This window comes from Andrena cerasifolii, chromosome 5 (genome assembly GCF_050908995.1).
Source record: "Andrena cerasifolii isolate SP2316 chromosome 5, iyAndCera1_principal, whole genome shotgun sequence".
Lineage (NCBI taxonomy): Eukaryota > Metazoa > Arthropoda > Insecta > Hymenoptera > Andrenidae > Andrena > Andrena cerasifolii.
In genome coordinates, this window is record NC_135122.1 from 12,226,118 (window position 1) to 12,250,198 (window position 24,081).

General features: G+C 46.0%; 1 protein-coding gene across 1 annotated transcript; it reads right to left on the bottom strand.

Moving 5' to 3' along the window:
* Nucleotides 1-16,831: 16,831 nt before the first annotated feature.
* LOC143368828 (kynurenine/alpha-aminoadipate aminotransferase, mitochondrial) lies at nt 16,832-21,621 on the bottom strand. Its single transcript, XM_076811933.1, has 8 exons — nt 21,230-21,621; nt 20,920-21,107; nt 20,446-20,616; nt 19,627-19,887; nt 19,102-19,281; nt 18,295-18,421; nt 17,836-18,044; nt 16,832-17,513 (listed from the first exon to the last, which is right to left on the bottom strand). The coding sequence occupies exons 1-8, from the start codon at nt 21,321-21,323 to the stop codon at nt 17,439-17,441; spliced, it is 1,305 nt and encodes a 434-aa protein (XP_076668048.1). The 5' UTR covers nt 21,324-21,621; the 3' UTR covers nt 16,832-17,438.
* Between the last annotated feature and the right edge of the window lie 2,460 nt (nt 21,622-24,081).

Sequence of the window (24,081 nt, forward strand, 5' to 3'; positions counted from 1 at the left end):
CCACCAGGAACGTAGCTAGCCGCTGAGAAGCCTGAAGACGACGCGCGACGGAGCGCCGAGCATCTCACGGAGCATCGTTTGGCTAGAAGATCGTCGTGGTTCGGTAACGGAGTACCCTGTGATCGGTGATTTTGGGGTAGGTAAATTCGGAAGACAGATTTGGGGTAGCGGATGACTACGATAAAGAGACTGAATGTTAATATCGTTGCAGAGATACATATGCTCGCAGAACTTCCAAGGGTAAATCGGTAAGTCTTCGTTGCACGCGCGTCTGCTAACCTCCTCGTGCTAATGGTCTTATCTGTAACCCTGAAAGCACCGGTGGAGAAAGGACGCTATCAAAATCGAGGCCTCCTTTGAACGCCCCCCGGATTCGCGGCTGATAAAATCGGCGGACTTCCGGTAGCACTTTACGAGGAAGGTTACCTGTCCGAGGTAGAGGGGCGTATGAAGCAGCCTAGGGGAGGAAAGGTAGAGGACGAAAATTGTCGTGAAGCCGGGGAAGAAGGAAAGACGCGAATCGCCGACGACGAAGGGAGTGAAGGGAAGAGGAGAGAAAAGCCGGTGGAAAGAAATTTGGAAGAACGGTGGTGGCAGTGCTCTGCCGACAGAGTACGGCGGTTGGCGGGGCTGTCCATATCCGAGGTAAACTCTATCCAGGTTACTGTAGTCTAGCTGTCTCTGTTTTGCGGTAGGCGGTAACCGCCACCGACGCGGCTCCAATGAGCGAGTAGCCCGCCCTCTGAATGCCCCACTAGCTTACCCCCTACTGGAGATTTATTGAAATTTTATTTTTATGGCCGGTGAGCACGGCGTCCGGTGGATGCGGGGTGCGTCGAGGGGCGGCCGGGGGGAGGAAGGGAGGACAGACGGGGCGAAGGAGAGAAGAGGATTCCTTCTCGTTTCCTCCAACTTTTTTTCCACGTTTCCCTCTGTCCTCGTTTCACCCGCTGGGCGACGACAGCCACTCTCCACCCCCATCAGCTACCCTCTTCCTCTCGGGGACGCGCGCTCCCGCGTAGCCTCCCGGCCGCTTTATTCGCTACCGTCCTTTTAATTCAATAGCTACCCTCTTTTTATAAGGTGGCGGGCGAAGACGGAAGTCGGCCGCTCCAACGTCAGCTACGAGCGATACGCCAGCGAACACTCGTGCCTCCCCTTGCCGCGTATTGACGCGCTTGCTACTGTTACTACTATTCCCTACTTCACGACGAGTCCGCGACAACCCCGGCCGGGGGTGTGTAATGCCGCCCTTCCGTGGACTACGTTTATCGCGACAATTGGGAATTACGGTCTCCGCGGGACGGAAACTAGGTAAAACGCCTGACGCCGTCGGGCGTTTTTTCAGAACTTTTCAAGACCGTTGACGAGATACAGTTTGGTGGTGGCTCGGTGGTTAAGAAAGGGGTATTTTAACTCTGTGGTACTTGAATTATATTATTTTATGCCCTGCTTTTATAGTACGGTGGAGAGTTTTCTGCCTTGTATCTGTTGCGATACACGCGTAAAGGGAAGCATTTGTGATTTATCTGTGTAGATGCGTCTGGTGAAAGTCTTGTGAAACTGGAAATGTATTACAATATGAAAAAGCAGCAGTTAAACAGACATGCGAATACAATAAGCAATTCTTGTACCTATTGAAAATTTTATTTATTTATTTTTTTTTTGTAATTGCGCACAGTTCATGCGTACAGATTATTATAAATATTCAATTTCGTTGGTCGCATTTCGCCGGGCATCGAGCATCGAAGCGAAATTCATATTTACCCAGTGACACGCCTCGACGGAACGGATGTTTCAGCGTAGAAGTAAGTTCGTAATAAACGTGAAATACTACGGGCCGACAAATAACCGAAATTCGTTTTTGTCGCGCTGTTAAATCTACGATTCGCTCGGTGACGCACAACGACGGGGCTCGAAACGATTGCATCGACTGAAACCGAATGAATCCTTAATTTCAGGAAGCAACTTGCAGTTCGACCGGGTGAAATTTAGTGGAAAATTGCTACTCCTTAACGTTGAAAGTCGATCGCCTTGGAACGCCACGTGTACATGCCAAGATGCCATATTGCTCGCGGGGATGGCGGATGTCAAAGAAATTTAATAAACACGACGGGAAACGCTTCGTTGGTCGACTGTTTGGCATTCTTGCATTAATGTGGAAATAATTTACAACGAGGGGTTCATATCGAAGACGTTGCGCTTTGAGAGCGCCCTCGGTGCCTGGCGCCACTGTCACATGGCACGGAGAAAGAGGAAATTGGGAAAGCGTTCAATCATTGGGACACTTTGGAAGAAGCTCCACAATTTTCTACCCGTTAACGGTGGCAGATGAGTAAAGAACCTTGCAGTTGTAATATACAGGCAAATACAATTTTAATACATAAGAATTGAATCTACGGTACACTTTTCCGATACAGCGCCTTCTCTCTTTTTGTCTGCCTCGTCATTTAATCGGACACTGCAGATTAGGACAAACATCCAGAAGAATGACCTATAACTCGCTGCATCGAAAACCAATGGGCGACCCGATTCGCTTTGCTCGGCTCTGATTTGCATCGTGTTCCCTCGATCCCGAGACGCGCGCCGTTGGCACGCATCGCAAAACATTCGGGCTGGCGTATGCAAATATGCTCGCTAATCATATTAAGGGTAATTAGCGTCCCCGCATCCGTAATATTCGATGACGTCGAGAAATTTTCGACGGTGTCGCGGCAATATGCACGCGAACCATGGAAAATGGTGTAACCAGCGCGGTTTCGCTCTGTTCCTGCGCGTTTCCAAAAATACCCAGGAATTCTCCTGGTTTAATGAAACAGACATAACCGGGGTATGCGTGGCACGATCCTGCCGCGAACCACAGGAATCCTTCGCGACGATATATCTATTATATCGAATATTCGGCGTTTCGTAGTTTTTATAGTAGTTCGTAGAACACCGCGCGCGGTTAGTCGGAGAAAGTTGATTACAGGTTCAATTATCGTTACATCGCATCGGCTCGTCGCCTCGATCGTGCAACCTTCAAACGCAGTGTAGGGGAGACTGGGGTAAAGTGAGCCGAGAGAAGTATGAAGTCGAATAAAATTTTTCCCTTTCAATAAAATGTGTGGAAATAGATTTGTAATATAATTTAAACGTGGGAAAGCGCGTGACGTGCGTGAAAGAAAAACGTGCGTAGGCAGACAGGCGAAGGAGATTGACGAAAAGTGTGGCAAAAGTGCGCAGAAAATTACGAGGACGGGTGGAAAACGAGGACTGTAAGGAGCTGAAAAGAGAAAATTCAACGATCAGAGGGATACTAAATGTATCTGTATGTTTGTAAGCTTGTTTTAAACACGCAGAAAAAAATGGAGTTAAAATTTATGACTCATTTATCCAAAAAGCTAAATTGAAAAGAAAACCAATCGGAAGTCTCTAAAACTTAATTTTTTAAATGAATTTACATTTTTCGATATCTGAATATGCATATTTATCATTGTTATATTACATACGTCGTATTACATTTATTGCGTCACCAACATTTCTAAATATATTCTATTGTTAAAGAATAAATTAAGAAAACATAATTTACCCCGATGTTCACTTTACCCCGGTCTGGCCTGCCAAAATTCCTCCAAGTATTGACACGTCCTCGATTAATCAAGGATGACGTTCTTTTGAGTGAATATTTCAAATGTCCTGACAAAATGAAAGATTCACGGAGATCCGATCTGAAGCGCCCGTCGATATGTATTTTTGTATATTCGGTACCGTCGTTTATAGTCGTTTAATTTCACAGAGTTACGTCCAAATGGAACGCAACGAAGCAGCCCTGAGTAGTCCCCCTGTTTTCACTTGACATTAATACAATCGACCATTGGTTTCGCGAAAACCTATCGTGCGGAAACGCCTCGTCGATCGACAGTAATCCGATACAGCCCGGCAGGCATTTCGGAAAGCCTGCGTTGGAAAGAGTTTTCAAGAGTTGCAGCTAGAAGTGCGCGCGTAGAATGAATTTCGCTGGAGGGCCATCTCTGTGTGATTTCCTTCGTGTGTGCGTTCCGCGTGGGTGTAATCTGGCGCGCGCGCGCGTTCGCACTCTCGTCCGAGGCATGGTGTTAAAGGGTGGGAGGTGAGAGGCAGCAGAGCATGTGGGTGCTGTAAGCACAAATTGCCACAAATTGGAGAAAATTGAATGAAGCTTACAGCTTAACGAAGGCACTAAATCCTTGTGGAACGACCTATCTCAACATGCAGTCCATTTTCGTGATAAGTGAGGAGATGTCGTGCGTTTAAAACACTCCATTGACGAATCGCGATTACCCCGATCTGAGATAGAACCTAGCACGTTCTCGCGTGCGAGCGAGGACTCGATCCTCTCTGTCTGTCGATTATGATTCGCTGTGACTAACGTTGTAACGAACGCTCTAAACTCGAGGATTTGTGGATGAAAGAGCGTTTCATTGAGAAGATCTTCGTACGAGGCTGCAATATATTAAAAACCTCTCGTAACCAATCTCGTACCAAATACTCGAACTAATCAAAGTAACATTCACTCGAATCCTATCGGCCGGAATGCTTTCGAACTCCGATAGAAAGTTTCTTCCCCCCCCGAAAAGGAGCCCTTTATTGGAGTGCCCTTCTCCTCCGTTAAAGAAGCACCGTTGCTCGTGAACAACCGTGGAGGATCGAAATCGAAGAGGAGAATGGGGGCAGGTTAGGAGGCGAAAGAGGAAGAGATAGACAGAACGGTTCCCTATTTGTATCAAACAGGAGACACTGACAAGAGCTCGAGAGGGGCGGGGGCGGGCTAGATGTGGAATATGTCTGGCGTATGTGGAGAACCTCGTACACTCCCTCGGGATTGTTATGGGGGCATTCCGGCTTCTGGTATGTAATATCAGAAATTCCTGTCTACCTGTGTGTCGCCTGTTGCCCGTGCACGTTGTTCCAATTCGAGCAGGCGGGGCACACGGCGCGTCGCGAAAGTGGTATTACTTCCGCCGGCATAGAGGCCCAGGAGGGTGAGCCACGAGCATACGTCCCTCTGATTCGTCGAATATCCGGAGTACGAAACTATGCGAGTCCTACGGTAAAAATTAGCCAGAGGAACCTGGGACAGGTTTCGTTTGACGACGCCAAATGAATCCACCCCGAGATTTATTTTGACGCCACTTTCCGCATACGCGTCTCTTCCATGGCGGGCGCTGTGGATATTGTTTGAGTACGATGTTTCGCGGACGCGTTCGCAGAAATCCGAAGCGATCCCTGAAATATGAAATAGGTTGGTTACTGTTAGAGATTATACCCCGGTTACTGTTGTACCGTTGAAAGAACGAAAGCGTGGAGGATCGGTTGCAGCAGGATTTCCGGCGAGCTCGTGCATCGTTATACCGAAAGCGGACCTCGGCCCGGCAACGCGGAAGGGTAGTTTTAGCCAGAGGCATCGCTTGTCTGCATTCGACACATTGTCAATTTGCCGTTGCTCGTCTCGCCTGTTTAAAATCGATCGCGCGCAGAGCGGCAGGCATATATGCCTGCAAATACATTTCCGGCGGCCGAGCGCATCACCGCCGCACCGTTCTTGCCATTCAAAGCTAAAAAAGGCAAGACTTGTACTCGACGGGGGTTAGCCACTGTCCGACACTAGCTTCTAAAAAGATATTCTCCATTATTGAGCACGGATGGGTTCGTTTAAATGAAGGGAAATTGGACACGAAACATTTGCAATAAAACATTCCATTCTTATTGAGACAAATTCAGTTTCCTCGTTCTAAAATCATTGATGAATCGACCCGCGGCTTAACGACGCCGCCCCCCGTATCGATTCCGAATTTAGCTCCGAGTTACTTCAAGGTATTCAAGTCGCCCCACGGCGCACACGTCGTAATTCACGTGAAATTTCTCTACCAAAACCTATCCGCGACCCCAGAAGCGATTTCAATCACACGTGAAATAGAATCAGAATGCACCGAACGCAGTGCGCGCGAGAAGCGCGGAGAGGCGCGCGGCTACAGGTACGAATCAGGTGGAAGTGCAAATTTTAATTTCCTCTCGTTTGGCCTCCGCGATTCGTTACTTCTGGCCTGGCTAGGCTAACGAAATCAACGCGTTGCCAGCGCAGCGGATCGTAGGATGAACTTTTTTTTTAATGAATCGCCTATGATCTGACCCGTACTTTTGCCGGGGTACCGGCGGCTGCGGCCACGGCCGGTGGGAGAGGAGGATTCTGCCAGCGCGCTAACCCGCAATAGCTGCACACGTGCTTAAACCTTTGTTGCAGAAGTACGGCCTCTCTCTCTGAAGTACCATTCCGAAATTATTACATTCTAGTGGGGTGGATATTAGCTCCGCGCGCGCATATGCTTTCATTAGACGTTACCTTCGAGCGTTTCAATTTAACGCAGAAACCGACCCCTCCCCCCCCCTCTCTCTCCCCCTACGCGCTCGCTGCCGCCCCTGCAGCATCGTTCACAGGTCTATAATATCCGACCAGGCACTTGCCGACTCTCTGGCGTGCTTCATTTGGACGTCGATCGAGTTCCAGCCATATCTCACATTCCAGTTACCAGCTACCAACGAGTTCCCGAACCTCGATGCCACGTTTCTGCAAATATTTTGCCACTCCAAAACGCGGCGGCCGGCCTTTGCTTAATTGCCGACAGAACGGATACGCGCTTATGCCGTGGCCTTCCGGCTAAACCGCGTCTCCAACCATTCCCGAGGCACATCGGAGGGGAGGACTTCTAATTCCTCGCTGTCGATGGACCGTTTCACGGTGCGTCCTTTCCCAATTGCACTGTTTTTTTTTTTTTTATGTAGATTTAGTCGAGGTGTTGGATCGCCGATCGCGTTGTTGTTCAAGGCTGGGAAATATTGCTAAATTGAACGAATGAAGGTTTTATTTAAGCTCCGTGCTCTCTGGAATTTTCGAATATTATGGATTTTCATCAAAAAGATTTTTATCGAGGGGCTTCCCGTTTTAATCTATGCCGAGGGAAACCTGCATGAAAATTTGCTGAATGAAAATCGCGCTCGCTGGTGGATTCACTTTGTGTATTATGCACGCTGCTCTTTGTAAACATTTGCGTGCGACGATTTTATAGGAAGAGCAGGATTGAAACCCTGTCGAGAGTCTGATTATTTCGATCCTGTAATTGCATTTGTTCCCCGTAGCCTTCAACTGCAAGCATTTTTGCGAGCGAAGAACTCCTCCCGTTTAATCCACCCCTGAGAATCGCTCGACGGAAACTTGCGGTCGGGTCTCTTCCTGTGTATGTCCAAAGTTTAATTAGTTTTTAGAATGTATTGGGCACGGGGACAGGTTAAGTTTAGTGCAAGTTGCCTAGTGGCGGGACAATTTTACCGAGAAGTTTTTCAATTTTCTTGGCTCGCGGACTATCCCGGGAAAGGATCGGGGACGCTCCGACGCTTCTCTCGTTATCCCAAATTTGTTTATTGCTATCTTACGGAATCCCAGGGAAGATGGCTCGGCTGCAGTTTCCTACAAAACGTCGGGCTTCTTCAACGACTTCGATTTATCGTTTACTCTTCATCCGATCGATCTAATTTTTTTTCATACTTCCTCCTTAATTCTACTTATTGCCGGAATAAACTTGACCACCCTTAAGCGTTAAAACTTGTGACAATTTCTGGACGAAAGAAACAGCCTGCTTACTATTTCTCGATACGCTTTCGATGAAAATGCGGAAAACTGGATTACGGCAGAGCCTCTTTAGATTTGTCCCCAGCTTCTCGGTTTTTCTTGATCTCCGTTTCACCTTCCGTTTCCCTCAGCTTTCGCACCTGACCCCTCTTTCTCTCTAACTGTGCCGAGACTTCGTTAATGGAAATTGATTACCGCAAGGAGGCGATATCTAAATCACGTTGTTCTCTCTTCTGGCCCGCGCGAACTTTATCTCTTTCCATCCACTCGCGGGGCTCATCGCAATTCTTTATCAGACGCCTTCTTTTATATCGATAATCACTGGTGCAAGGCTGCTGGCGCTGTAAATATATCTGCACCATCTATTTTGCAGCTCTTCGACCCGGCAAACTCCCACAAAAGCGTTCTACGCGAAATCAAAGTAAACTGTTTATTTGTCTAATTCATTGGGAAATAATTTATTGTCTGGATTGGTTACCCAAATATCGTTTCGCAACGCGATATTAACGAATATTTAATTGCAAGAATAATTATTTCCGCGTTAATGTGAACATCGCTCCATCGATTTTAGTGATGCGATGCGAGCGTTGACCCTTCTAACGATGCTAAGGCTGAAAGTCTAAACTTTCTAACGTGCAACGTGTAAAATACAAAATCTCACAAATGTCCCACCGTTTACTGCCTTCGAAGGACTGCGTTCTGGCAATTCCTTTGTGGATGACGAGAACTCGGTTTTGGGAAGCTTAAACCAGCAAGTAGCCACCGGATAACGCATTCAGAAGTTCGTGAAGGCGCGGATCGCGCGCCTTCCGAGCGGATTAAGGCGGGACGCATCAGTATGGGCGATAGAGTCGATTTTAAACTCGTCACAAGTGGATTTAGCACCTTTGCTGGTCTACGCAGTCGCAACCGCCGCCGGTGGCGAGAGAGGCTATGCAAGCTGTTATCCAGCAAGTCGGTATTCCTGATCCCTTTCGGTGGTGAGCTCTGGACTTACTGCTAAAACGTGGCAAGATTTACTTCGAAACTTAAGTCCCGGCTAAAGATTTATTACCAGCCTCTCATATCTTCGAATGCTTGACTACTGCCGCGTACAGATGCAATGCTCTGCATTCTGATGTCCTCTCGCACCTAGCGATCTATAGTCGAGTGCAATCATTTCACAACTATAGCACTGACTGTCTTACACGCGTCAGGATTCATCTGGATGCTCTTCATGATCTGGGGCGTGTTTTAGATCTAGTACAGACCAAACTCAACCCAGGTCTGACTTATTTCAGACCTAGCTACTGCTCCGCGAATGTTCACTGTCCCAGCGACGAATGTTGCATTGGAACCCACTCGTGACTGTGCAATCTAATGCGAAATTTCATGCGATTTCGGTGGAAAAGCGACCCCGTTCGATGCAAGTCGTCCACTCATCGCGTGAATCTCTCGCGGTGGAAAGATACGCTTGCGTACGCGATGCTCCCCGCTGTGTTTGGCTTTGCAGGCACGTAAGTCACGCGTCAAGGGATGATTCCGCGTTGCGTGCGTTTCGGGGCAAACAATGGGCCGAACCCCGGCCAGGGTGCGCCCCGCAAACACTGGCTAACCGACAATGTTATGTCCGTTGCGGGGGACCAGCTCCCAGGGAAGATCGGCGGACAATAGATCCACGGCGGCAGGAGGCCGGGTCAGTCATTCTACTTAATTGGGGCTCCGGGCGTGAAATGTTCACAAAGTCAAGTCGGAGGAAGCGAATGTCGCTAGGAAAGCGGCCCTCGGATCATCGACGTTTCAATGTGCCATGGGAAAGCGTTAGCGCGATGAATAATCACTCGTCTCGGTTCAATTCTTAACTGAACGATGGGTCGAAGGTACAAGGAAGATTCTACTAGTGGAATTTTCAGAAGAAGTTAACTGTCTCCGAGACTATAGTCGCTTTCTGTGGAGGGCCTGTGATGAAACTTTGAGTTGGGGAGAGGTGCTATAAAAGGGACAATTTTCTTTAGCGATCATTTCTCACAATGTCATGTATTTAAAAAATAAATACATCACTATAAAGCGTGTCTTACAAACCAAGTTCAACATAGGAATACCCACGAGTGGTAATTATAAGTACGTATATAAAAAATCTATGAAACACTTAAATAATAAAATAGTTCAGAATTAAATATTACTTATGCAAAAATGAGATCCAGTGTACTAAAATAGGTAGGCACATTTCCGTTTTGCAGAGAAAAGATTTTATTATTAATTTTTTACGATAAAGTTTGTCGCTTTGAATTGACACTTTATTAATTCTTAAATGTGAAACAATACGCCATCAACTAATAATTGGTAATTTAAAACAATGCCATCTATGTATCAGATGATACACTATTTAATTACTTTACAGGAGAGTAAAAAATAGTGTCCAGCAGTAGGGTAAACCAACCAGTGAATGACCGAATTGTTGAATCTATGTACCTTTTAGATTAATACTTGAATATATTTATGTATAACAAAAAAAAAACAACTGTTGAAATTGTATTTAAATTTATTGTTCTTGAAATTTCTATAAAAATAATTACTTATTCTTATCGTAATTTAAAAAAAAAATTATAAAATGCAAAACGTGTAGAAGCCCAGTAAATGACCGCACACTTTTAATAAGAATTGTACTTATTAATGTTTGCTTAATACGCGTAACTAAAAAGATAAGATATTAAAAGTGCAAATACACTCTATTTATAAACATATAATAATGTTTAAATTTATAACTGACATTTCTTTGCCTAATGGCCATTCACTGGTATGCGATCAATTACTGGTTGGTTTACCCTACATGTGTATAAGAAGAACAGCCATGCAACGGACGTCCCATTTTAGACTTGTTATGCTGTCCCATTTAAGACTATAAGTGAATTGAATATAAAACAACGTAAAAACAAAGAAAACAATCAATTAAAATCAAGCTTACCCGCTAAGTATTTTCGTTTCGGTTGAATACAGGCTATTTTAAAGATATAACACTTTAAGACTTTGTTTGTATCTTGATCTCAGAAAACGGCACAGAAACCCAACGAAAATTTTTCTTTTACTGCTGAAAAACATCAACCGCGGATTACTACTCTGTTGCAAGTGAGACCGCAGTGAAGTTTAATGACTGGGCACTAGTGTTGCCATAAACAGGAAAATAACTTGCATTTGTAATGCGTTTAGAATTTTGGCGATTCGATGTGTCCCATTTAAAGCTTGTCCGTTTTATAGCACCTCTCCCCTACTTGAAGACTTGCTAATTGCTCTCCTTCTTGATCTCCATTTAAAGTATTTCGCGTGATACTCTTGGAGTCATTCCGGTGGCTTAAATGACCGATACACCAGCAATATTCCTGTAGATTTTCGTGTGTGTTTAGGGGAACCATAGCAGTTGCGGTTCCTCGATACGGGGCGCGGGGTTAAACTTCGATTCAGGTCAAATTCGCTATGTGCACCCTCCCCGTGTTATAAGGCGAGCGGCTACCCCATTGGATTAGGAGACCCCATAGAGGGAAAAATGTAATATAAAAGGCTTACCGGCTAAGCTGTTAATATGTTGTAGGACGATGTGTCCGAGGAGGAACTATGTATATATTACACTGCTCAAACATATGTCTTTCCTGATCGCGTTTGCGCAGGGAATACAGAGATTGCGGCTGCGTTACGGATCATTCGATTTAAACTACGCTTAAACAACCACGCGCGCACTTAACTGTAGTAAATGCTAAATACATTTCGCAATTGTACCGTTACAAAGTTTGTAATGTCTGAATCATAAACAGACCACCGTGAACATTGAACAAGCACGCAGTTCTTGCAGGACTCCGCTTTTTATTAAACATCCCAGATTAAAGGTACCTCTGGACAAGCGAGGGAATCGTGCCCCAGCACTCGATACCTGTCTGTGTGCATCCTGTCAGTTGGAATCGCGTCTCGCCCATGCAAAAGATGCTTATCCGGGCTGAATGAAACAGACACATTAAACGGAGCCTTGCCGTAGACGTCACTTAATATATTTGCGTTTGAATTACGCCTCTGCCTACAGGGGTTGAAGAACCAGAAGGGGGAAAGCGGAGCAGGCCGTGAGGCGGACGGTGGCCACGTGACGACGCGTGGCCCAAAAACTAATTGAGATATAAAATTTATTTGGCACCGTGTTGTCAGCTGCGATGTTCCTGATGAAAACTTTGCTCGGCGTGCGATCATTCGCAGGTTGAAACATTCGGTTTAGAAGGGAGGCGTGTAACTAACAACGATTCACTTATATTCCTATGGTCTCTGCACCATCAACAGACATCCCTAGGATTCCCATTATCGCTCATGAAAATGTTAATAACCTAGCAAATCGACTCTTCCAGGTCTCTCCCAGCGAAAATCCCCAAACTTTCTCCCGACTAGATGATGAAAAATTCACAGTTCAATTAAGCGTGCCCCAAGCATCTTAGACGCACCTTCGACCCTTGTATCGACGTCTGAAGATAATAGGAAAAACTAACTTCTCTAACGAGTAATCGTCCATTTCGGTCTCCATTGAATTTTCGTTTATTAAATGCCATCGAGCATTCCACGAAATCTGGACACTGAAATCGGCGAACCATTCGCGGCCAGAAAGCATATCAACCCTTTTAACTCCTATGACTCGTTCCAACCAAATAATAAAAGATTCACACTGCAATTAAAAGCAGCCTCCCGAAACTCCCGTCACCCCTACGTCAGCGTCGCATCCGTTCACCTTCCGCAAGAGGTGTCAGGCGAAGGACCTTGCCAGAACCACCCGTGTATGCACCGTTGAAGAGGAGGGCCTCACGCCTCTATTCGGGCGCGCGAAATTAATCGTCGTCTGGTCTGTCATTTCGATTTTGATCTTAACGGGCGAGAGCAACGAGGCGTTATACTGGGGCCAGCTCGATATAGGTAGCAATCCGGCAGTCTGCAGTTAATTTAGAGGCCATTTCCTCTGTAAATAGCCAATAAAAGCACGGTACGCTCGCGCTCGCGCTGCCGGCCGACCAACGCGAAGGGGGCGCGGGTTCGGTAGGCGAATAACAGCGCGAGGGGCACGGGGCGCCGATGTCGAGGAGGGACGGGAGCTAGACGGGACGCAATATTATAAAATTTAATGTCTTGGTTTACGGGCCGCGGAGCCGGCTATAACCTCGCCCCGATATTTACTGGGCAATCGCGAGGCTGTATCGTACCCCCGATCCGAACCCCTCTGCCCACCCACCCGACCACCCATACACCCCCGGCTCCCCTATCTTCCTTTCTCTCGTTGTGTTCTACGGTGTTCAACCTTTCGCGATCGGCTTTCCGATTAGGACCACCCCTCTCCCCCTCGCTATCGGACGTCTAGCAGACAGATTTTCGCTTCATGAATTTCGTCTTTGGTGTAAATTGAAGGCGTAAGGCGTGACGCTTGAATCCATCGTCAGAGGGGAGAGTGATTTTGAAGAATGTAAAGTTATAGAGCAATTATCGTTTGGCGGTGCACAGTGTTTAGAATTGTCATGTTCATTTGGCGATTCGAGTAGATGGATCAGTCTTGAAGCTGCGGAGGGTGGCTTTATTGGAAGTGTTTCGTGCGAGAATGTTGCACACAGAGAACGGCGCAGCCATCGAGATACAACCGCGCATTTATAATCGATGAGCGAGTCTGCATTTTATTTGAAATCGTCGAACCGGAGACGAGGAGTACCTTAATTCAATTCCCGGGGAAGTCTGCAATTATTCCGCAAGAAAGCATTCATGGATTCCTTCGGATCGAAGGAAGCAGGACACGTCTGTCCTTCCATCCGAGAATAGTTATCCCGGCGATGTATCCGGGGATAAATTCATAACGATCGCGTCCGATGCTCCTTCGAAACGTAAATCTGTTGGCAACGAAAAGGGTGGACAGGGGTGGGCAAGGGATACGTGTGTGCGGGGCAAATAAAGATGTTTCGTAACACGCACCCGTCTTCTCCGTCGACGTTAGGAAAACTAACGACGAACCCGGATAAGAGATAGAGCGTCTCCGAGGAGAAACAGGTAGCGACCACTCTTTGAGCTTACCCCGAGCATTGCCTGCTGGGTCTCCTTGCTTCTTCCTTGAAGGATTTTTTACGCGTAACATAATGTCTGTAGCGACCCCTTCCTCTTGGATCTCGAGGGTGACGCCGAGGAAAGGAAAAGTCTCGGCTGGCGGCTGGAAATTAAATATTTTACTGGTATTCTCTTGCCTTCGGAGGATATTTAATCAGTGCGTATTCTGTGCTCCACTTGGGAGCCCTCCATATTTCCAACACCGAACAACCAACTGCTCTGTCTTCTCTTTCATTATACTCAGCATTTCCGAATCGTCATCGTGTTTTGGTAGATTGAATGTTCTCCCACGGTGCCCGCTCCGTGCTCCGTCAATCCACCCCGTGTTATGAAACATTCTTGCAGGCAGAATGGACGGCCGCGCGGCATCTGTTCATTATCAGTCATTTAGCCCGCGAACGAGCAGGGTGACGGGCCAGAGGTCGCCGCGAGAAAGTTGTCCCACGCAGCGTCCCTTAATTTTTTATTATCCCCCGTGTAACGTGCTTTCGGGAGGCCGGAGATGTTTCCCCGTGATATAATGGCTGTTGCGAAAGGCTTTTTTCGCGGCGGAGGTGGTGGTCGCGAGAACCAAGGCCGCTGGTTGTTGCCGCTGTATTCGTGGGCTGGACGATATAGGTAGGGGTTGCACGGAAGGATCTATCTTCGCCGGATAGTACGGGTGGCTGCTCTTTCTCCGTATCAGGACGGGCTGGCCGGGGCGGAGGGTGTGCGGGCCTCGCATAGAAACGGCAAAACACAAGACACGGAGGTACCGACGCTGGAGGAGAAGAAGAGGAGGAGGAGGTGGAGGAGATGGAGGAGGAAGGTGGTGGAAGGAGGGAAAGGGCAGGCGAGCTAGCGACGTCACCACGGAAATCAAGAGTAATGCCAACACGAAACTGCACTACCCCTCGCACACCCTTGCCAGCCTCTCTCCTTTCTCGCTCCATTCGTTCTACACCCTTCTCCCGCCCTCTCTACCGGCGTGTTTCACTGTCTCCCTCGCCGAGTCTCGTCCCTTCCTCGAGCCGCCCTCCTGCCGCCTCCGCATCTCACCTCCCGATCTCACCTACCCCCGGGGAATAACCCCCTTGTCCGCTCGTCCGTGCTATATGGAGCGGCAGCCAGAGGCGGATAGAGGAGCGACGGAAAGCGCGGAGCGGCTATATACGAGCGCGGGAGCTATGGGTACGCTCGAATCCGAGAATTCCGGCTCCTCTTCTGCGTTTCTCCTCCTTTTACCGGCGCCAGCACAACCACCCTCGCACACCCGACGGGGGCTCGTGTATCGCGGAGTAACGGAGTGGCGCGCATCCTTGAAAGCCGTTGACTTTCGATGGAGGGGCTGAGGCTAGATTTCTAAAAATAATGCTTACGGCCGGTGCTGACAATGAGCGAGAGACCGCGTAGGATCATCGGGACGCGGATCGAGCAGAGCGTGGTCAGGAATGTGATTGATAACCGTGGTGTTTTAATGCACAGGTAGATTTTTACTTGTCTGTACTGTTAATAATGGACATAGTTTAAATTCTGGTAGATCCTGACGCTCGTTTGCGAAGGGAGGTGTAGTGAATGGGGAAGATTGTTGAGGAAATTGCGCCTGGAACGGGTTTGAAGTTTCTGGAATGGAGTGGCTTCAACCCCGTTGGTCTACTAACGCATTCAAGTTCCAAAATATTGTCTAATGTAACGTAGAAACGGGAATTTCCACTTCGAAATACCTCTTAGGCTGTTGCTAATGCACGCAAGTCTCGCGAATGTCTAGATTTTCATGTATTCATCAGTTTACTGTACGCTGAACGTGTTATCGGTACGTCGCCGTATTTTGTGGTCAATCGACGCTCGTAAAGTTGCAGAACCGACCCCGATGATCCCCCCAGGCACGGAAAACGAAAGTGAACTGGGTCCCCGCCGAAATCCCACTCCTGAAAATGTGGCCATTCGTATGATCGGCCGTATCCGTGCATCCCCTGTAACGGCTCCCAGAAACGTCTTTTAATATACACTATATCTTCGAAGGGCCCGGGGATTTCCCTTCGTTCTTCCGCGCTGGAGAAAATACACAAGTTGGCCGCCTTAAATCCATCATTACGTGCGTATTAACCTCGTTCGTCGGTTCCCTCTACGCCCCCGTGCTGATAAGCGTAACTTTCCTCTCGTTACCTAGGTATTATACCACCACTTCCACGTAATCCCTTCTTTATATATCCATTCGTTAATTCCAATGTGCAATTAAAGTAAAATCTCTGACGGAACAATGATGAACACTCCTGTACCAGAATGCTAACATTACAGATAGGCAACGGAACACAACGAATTCAGCTAAAAATTGGCTAAGCCCTGACTGCATTTTATTCACATTTTGTGTGGGTATCAGCTCGCCTCTTCTCCAAGTGACTTAATATTAAAATCGGCCAGCGCTACCGCCTCTCTTTTTTTTTTTGAAAATATACTTTATAGGAAATCGATGAGAATAATAATTGCAGAGGAAGAAACGCGCTAATTTTTTCGTTTATTCTCGGCATCCTCGCGAATAATCCAAAAAGAGAGAGCAGCGAGAATCAAACGTGACGTATCGTATGCACGTCATATTTGTCAGAAAAAAGCTGTCTGGATTTCTGCTTATTTTAAGCGACGAATAAAGATGTCTTCGAAAGTCGAAAGAAGAGTCGAGTGAGAGGCTTTGAAGGCACGTGTGCCTGTAGGAAGAGCAAGTAGCACGTGAGTCGGTGGCCAAGGATGCGTGCACGCCGCAGGACGGATCTCCCTCAGCTAATATTGCAGCAGATTAAATTAATTTCGGTCAATTAATTGGTAGTTAAGATGTTTAGCGTTAAGTGAAAGAGTCTAGTCCCTGTCTTCCTACCCCTATCTCACAGCTCCACACGCCTCTCCGCCTTTCCCTCCTTTCATCATCACCCGCTTCATTTTCATCCCCCCACTCCAGCGTCCTCCCCTTCTGCGCCCAGTAAATTTCTAAACGTACGCTGAATTTCTAACAGTATATGAAAATTTGAATAATTACAAAATTAAACTGCTCTTGTACGCATGCATTTAATCCGAAGCGATTGTTTCGAAGCGTTTTTGCTTTGCGGTTTAACGGGGCGAAGGAAGAGCTAATGGAATTTGAGTACTTTATTTACAAAATGATAATTCTACAAGTCTAATATTCAGACAATACTTCGCCGATCTACATATGATAAATACACGCATTAAGAACGATTATGATAATTAAGTTCTATGATAATTAAGTACGTACGAAGTTTTGTAGTTATCGTTTGGAAGTTATTCCAAGGATCATTCCAATTTAAAGTATCATGATGGTTACTTAAGGGGATGGAGTCATGGTTCGGCAGGATCATCATGAAATGTCGCCTATTTGTCAATATCTTAAGTGCTAAATAAGAATTAATACGCAATTATAAATATTAAAGAGAAACGGATACTTCGGTCTTATAGCGTTTTCTAGCTGAAAAGCTGAGAAATATTTTGAAGACAATTTTTGTACCATCAAATGGCTAAAGAAGTTGTTACGCTAAATCTTACTATCTATCGGAATAGTACTGTTGTTAGATAAAAACCATTGCGTTTTTATCAATCTATGATACTTGTTTAAGCCCCTACTCTATCTCCACGTTCCTTTAGTATCGAATGCTGGTAGAATCGTGCATTTCCACCGAGGAAATGGAGTTATGAGGTATGAAGGACGATAATACTAAGTCCAATGTTACGAATTTCCATTCATAATTGAATAATTATGTTGCAGCTCGGACCTGATGAGGTGTGCCAACCTTTCCAATGCCTGAAAGTGCAATAAAACGAAAATCAATGAGTATTTACCTACGAAAGGTAACTTCGCAGGCACAATCAATCGATACCGTAACGAGAATCAGTTTGCCAAAGACCAAGCTACTTAAAGAATACAATTTAAGCTTAAACATCTGTTGCTACCTCTGTAAATGTAAGAGTTCCAGTTATGAAATTCAGCTTCCGAAAAATTGAACGAACTTTATACACAAATTTTATACACGTCGAACACATAGGTGCAAAGCAAATATTAGCATAGCAAAGCAAACATTAGCAAGTATTGTAATTATTAAAGTTGAGAATTTGTTAAAGCATACCAGATCCATTTCTTCATAGGAAGCCTTGGCGAAACTCGCCCTCACAGCGTTACACGGCTTACTGGGATCCCTCGTGAATGCTGCACCAGGTGCCATTATCACCCCTTCGGCGACCCCTCGTTGCATGATCATTCTCCATGTGTCCTTGATGCCTCGCACCTTGATCCACAGGAAGAACCCTCCCTGTGGGACTGTAAAGTCTGCCAAACCTGCGGAGAAGATGATTTACATCGTATCTGTCAGGATGATATACTATCAGCGCACAAATCCAGTGAAGTAAAGTGCTTAATCAGTCGTCCAACTATATCGATTAAACACCTTCGCGATAATCAAGAGTTAATTCAATCATTAATTCAAATTGTACAGCAATTTGGCGCATATAAGTGCAGTAATTTAATAGAACAGCATAATTCCCAATGACTAATGGCAGCCACTAGCAAATTAATCATCCATACATACCACTCAAGTGTTTTTCAGCCAGCACCGCGATAGTATCCCTGCGTCGCTTGTAGAAGCATCTTATCCCCATGAAATGGCTCATTAAGCCCTCGTATCCCCACGCTTTAATCAGCTTGTACATTATCACCTAGAAACACCGAGGTACATATGTACATCTCGAAGAAAACCGCCTCGTTTTTTGCTTATCCCCGGCGATAATGAGCCGATCGGTGTTTACTTTCGGTGATAAGAGCCGACACGCGCCACCATCTCCACTGCTGACGCGTGCTCCACGATAATTACGCGAGGCGTGCGAATCGCTTTCATATATTCCACAGTATTTCATCACATAAAAAGCGAAGAATAATATTTACGACGTGACGCGCGAACGCTCGCCCGTTCCTCGATATCATTATTAAGCGTGCAGCGGCAGGCATTTTATTGACGACCCGGACAGTATCGATGTTATAATTCATTCCCGCTACGCTTATTGTTAGGGGGTGCAGCTTGGTCCCGATATTTTATCGTCAACATTTCACTAGCAAAAATCCTACGATTCGACGATCAAAATTGTATCCATAGTGGGAACACAATATCCGTTGCAAGTTTAGGGGTTGCTAAACGCAGGTAACGTTAGATATCCTCGGTTAACAGGTTTGATAAGCTCGGAACAAATCCTTTTGATCGCAGCTTATCGGTACTTGGTAACACAGAGAACGAGGGTGAAATCGATTTTCTTCCTAGAGGGATGAAACGATCGTATCCGCGGCGGGGAATGATGGGAAGCATCGTGGCTCCTGCAGGGCAGTGGGAAACCACCCTACCTACCTGGGATAACGTAGGGGCGTGTAGGTGGCTGCTCTGCAAGTGGAGCTCTATGCTGGCTATTAAGGGCGCTGCGGCTGTTATGAAGCCTAATCTGAGGCCACTGCTGATCACTTTCGAGAACGAGTCCAACCTGATCACTCTGCCTTCGGTGTCCAATGACAGGAATGACTTCGGTTCCTCCTACACACACGAACGTTACATTCTAGCGACACTGGACATTTAACGAACATAAGAGAACTGTTCTTCACTCGTCGCTTCAACCCTTAACGCCCTGCACAGTGACTGTATCGACTGCTTAGGAAAGAAAATGCTGGCTCGAGTAGTTACTCGCAACCCAGCAATTCCGAATTTACATCTGCGAAATTTTAAAAGGACGCGACTCACGCCCGTCAATTCTCGGCTGTATTAATCGCAAGGAACTGGGCTAGAGCTTTAAGGGTTCTTCTAACGAAGCAGAGGATCAGCGATTATTCTCAGCCCAAGCTTTCCTTGCGGTTATCGCGTAAAAGAGGGAAAGATGCTTGCCTCGTCGAAGTGCATGAAGTGGTAAGGATCGTCGTCCAGGATCAGGAAGTTGTACTCGCAGGCTATCCTGTAGATCTCCTTCCGCCTCTCCAGAGGGATAATGACACCGGTGGGATTGGTCCCAGTGGCGTTTATGTACATTATTTTCGGCATTTTCTTGCCAGAGAGCTGCCTAGTCCTCAGCGTCTCCCTGAGGATCTCCGGGACCACGCCGTGTTCATCTTGAGGAATTGGGATCAGCTCCGCCTTGTATGGCGCGACCTGTAACCGAGAAACGTCTTCTTCCTAACCTGTTTCGATAAAATATAATCTCTCTTTATCAAAGTGCATCGGAGAGCAGCCGACACGATGCGCCTCGAATTCTACGGCCTTTTACCTGCTACGCGTTTAACGTCGTCGCGATTACGGTGATCGTGGTCGCACGATAACGTAATTTATCATACGAGCGCGATGTAGCTTTACTTTCTTGGCACAAACTGTGCGATAAACCGATTGCCTAAGTAAAAATGCATTCACCCTGTAAAGCACATACGTTGATAACTTCGAGACGAGCCGACTGATTAATTAATTGGGTGCACGCGTAACAGATAAACGCAACAGACTTTTACCGAGACGATGTCATGCACTTTTCACCTCTCATTCTCATGCACGTGTCTCCCACATTCGCGATAGCGTACTGGCAATAATGTGCCTCGTCGGTGCAACAATTTTTTCATTCCATTGGAAAACTCCTTTTCGTCGTGGATCATTTAAGGCTAAGGGCCAATCCGATGAGAAAGAAATCGCGATGAAAGTGGAAAGCAACGAATAATTACTGACCACAACTTCCACGCCGGGATAAAAAGGATCGTGTATCAGGAGCGGATCGCCAGGACCGATTATAGTCTCGAGAGTTTTGCTTAATCCGTCCTGAGCTCCGGAGACGATCACGATGTCGCGGCTCTCCCACAACGGAGGTGCGTGCGCCCTCCTCTGAAACTCCCTCAGGCTCTGAAACCAATTTAATATCCAATGTCGTTAAACATATTGGAGGCAATTGCATTATCCTCGGTGAAGGAGAGAAAGAAAAAGAAGAGGAGGAAAAGAGGGGCGGCTTAAGAGCGAACGCGCGATTACCTAGTACGTGGCCGAAGTATAAACAAAAATTATTCAAACACCATTCAAGATACGCGTACCGCGAGATTTTATCGCGTTCTACCGATAGTAAGAAATTAGACTACTCCAAGTATATGTACCTTCACAGAAACTTCAATCTTACTGGAGAAAATTTGCAAATATCTGATTTTTAATTACCTGGAGAAGCGGTGGATAGCCCTGCGTTGGTATGTACTGCAAAGCTGCGCCCAGCTCCCTCTCCTTAAGGGTGAAGGACGATCCGTCGTTAAGTTTGATGGAGATTTCTTTGAAAGGGAAGGTTTCTTCGTTGGGCATACCCTCCGCCAGGGAGACCACGTTCCTCGGCGCGGAATACGCAATTTTTGCTGAAACACACGCAATAAAGCCACTGAGGATTACTGTGAAATCACCCTCCAACAGGTTGCGCCCTTTTCGCCAATGCTCTCGGTCGCAACGACGACTGCATTCGTTAAAGAAATCTTCTTACTCAATTCCCTGGTGGTAGCGGACCTCCTCCGCTTCGAGACTTCTGTCTTGAACGTGGAATAATCCATCTGAATCTTCTCCTTGTTTATGTACATCTTTGGTACAACGATACCGCTCTCTCCTGATGATTTCTGAACACTTGCCGATATAATTTCAGCAAGAGAGTACCGCGAATCCACGAATAATCGCGAGAGAAACGAACGGAGAATGAGAAGTTTGCAGAGTGAAAGTAGAATTGCGTTTCTTCTTCCTTATTGTTGCTGTCCGTGATCCTTTACGTCTCGAAAAGCACCACGGAGATGGAAAAAGGGAAACGATCGAGAGCGACACGTAGGTACTTATTTTTCATGAAATACCAACGCCACCACTATCAACACTGACAGCGCGCCTCGTTTCACGCGGCTTTTATATTTCGCGATAACTTTAGTTGCGTCAGATCGCATTAACATATTCAAAAAGGAGCACGCGGGTCGCGGACAGAGCATTTAGACACATAGCTACGGTTTCAACTGTTTATCAATATAATACCGCGTAGAGAATTTGGTGCAAAGTCGTCTCCGGCGATGGCGAGTTTGGAAAAAACCTCGTGTTACGAAATGAATGGGCGTTTAATCAATATTGACGCTTAAGTGGAATCGCACGAACGTATAACCAATGTTTGCATCGTATTGACATGTATTCATTCAGAAACGAAATGACGCACCAGCAAGTGACGTTTTCGGATAAAGATTGAACTTTAAAATCTGACAGCGGGATAAAAGTCTCTGTCCGATTAGAAGGAGGGAACTATCGGAGCGGGGAATTCGGTGTTTAGATAAAATTTCGGGTTTTCTGTTCATCGACGGAGGAAACGTGCTAACGAAAAAGAAGCTATCAGGAAAACCGGTATTCTCAGTGATTACTTGGAATTCTGCGCTTTGAGAGTATCTGACGACATAATCACAACATGGATATTCATGATGTAACGCAGCTTAGCATTACACGGCTACAAATGGAAAAAATGTCTGTGGCATTGACCTTCTTCTCTTCAATGGTACTGCTAAATTCTTCGAAAAACTCACAGATATCGAACCGAGACGGATTTCCACTATTTCCACAACATTGCAGTAGATTGCGATAGGAAGTAGTCGCGTGTCCAAAGAAAACTCCACGATTTAATAATTATTTACACCGACAGCGGAAAATGTCCCCGAATCTACAGTTCGCGCTACGAATCTCTTTAATTCAACCAACAGGACTGTTCGCTGTTTCTAGCCAAAGTTTGGGCAAGGGATTCGCGAGATTAATTGTTCATTGCGCAATAAATCGCGAGAAGATGCTTCGTTTAGCAATCTTCTTCCTATCACCTTGCCGAGGTAAAGACGCGTTCTGCTTCTATTGTTTCCTCCGAGGCCTCTATCAGCATGCTAGGAACGCGAGATACGCGACCTTTGTTTTGCTATTTTGTGCTTGCCGACTGATAGGACGACGAAGGGGGAATTTGAAAAACAGCCGTGCATACACGCGAAATCGCTGGAACGATGATAAGAGGCAAGGAGTGGCTTTGGAAGACGCGAATCGGTGGGCCATGGAATCCTATTAGGATCGAATCGATAATTCGGTCGACGAGGGTTAAAATTCACGCGGAAGCTAAGTAAATTCACAACGCAACTGCACACTTTCTACTCCGTTCTCCTTTTTTGATTCGATTTTTTGAAAGCGTTTTTTAAAGTAGCTATCGTAAGCGAACGACGACCCACGTGGCACGAACACGCGACCGAGCCTTGACATTCGATTTACCAGGGAAGAAAAATTAATTAATCTCGGCTTCGGCTTCTATCGGTCATCATTGTTAACGTATGCATTTATCTCATAGCAACTCCTACTCCGCATCAGCGGGAGCACGCCACTTTCTTTATTTTTGCTCCGCGCTAATCTAACAGCTGGAATTTCGTAAGCAGAGTTCTGATGCAAGAAACGAGGAGGATTTGCTCGAGTGCGTTTTTCCCAGCTCTCTGACACTTCGGTGGGAAAAGCTCGCCGTTCTGAAAGCCTGTTCTGTACTGTCGATCGGTCTCTTGCTTCCTCTCCTTCGATCTCTGCCACTCAAGATTTCACTCTCGATGCGTGAAAGCTAAAAGTCAATCTCATTTGATAGCGCAAAATAATCGGCGATAAGGTGCCGATTCAGCAACATGATACGTTCCGAGAGGTACTCTTAGGCTAGTTGCTCCGAGACACTGGTGGACCAAGTCACGTGGAGTCTGTCATCAGCATTCTATGATTCAACTTCGTTATTTGTTTGCTTGCTGTGATAATTTTTATTAGATAACTGCTTGGAAGATTCTCGCAATTGGATACACTAATAATATCGATAGATAGTATACGACAAAAGTAGAAACAAAATTGAAGAATATGATGAGTATCCAAATAATATCCAGTTTACAAACATAGATATAAAATTTAATAAAACCAGCGGCCGTAGCCGTGATGGAGACACCGGTTCTCGTTAGTAGATCAGAGCTGGCGTTCCACAAGGCTCTGTCTTGGGACCTAAACTATTTAATATATATAAATGATATTCCACAATTCCAAAAAACGTGTTTAGCATTATTTGCAGACGATACGGCTGTCTATGCAGACTCTTTCAGCGCAATAGTAGCGGCAAAGCAGATCTAAATACATATAGACATACTCCAAAAATATTATGATAAATGGAAAATATCTAATATATATATAACTGGAAAACAAAAATACAAATACAAATCTAGTAAAACCAAAAAGGTTTGCTTTATAGATATCGCAAATTAAGATAAGGGAGCGTTACCGATAAAAAAGCGGTTTGGTTATGTATTGCTATTATAATTCGACAGA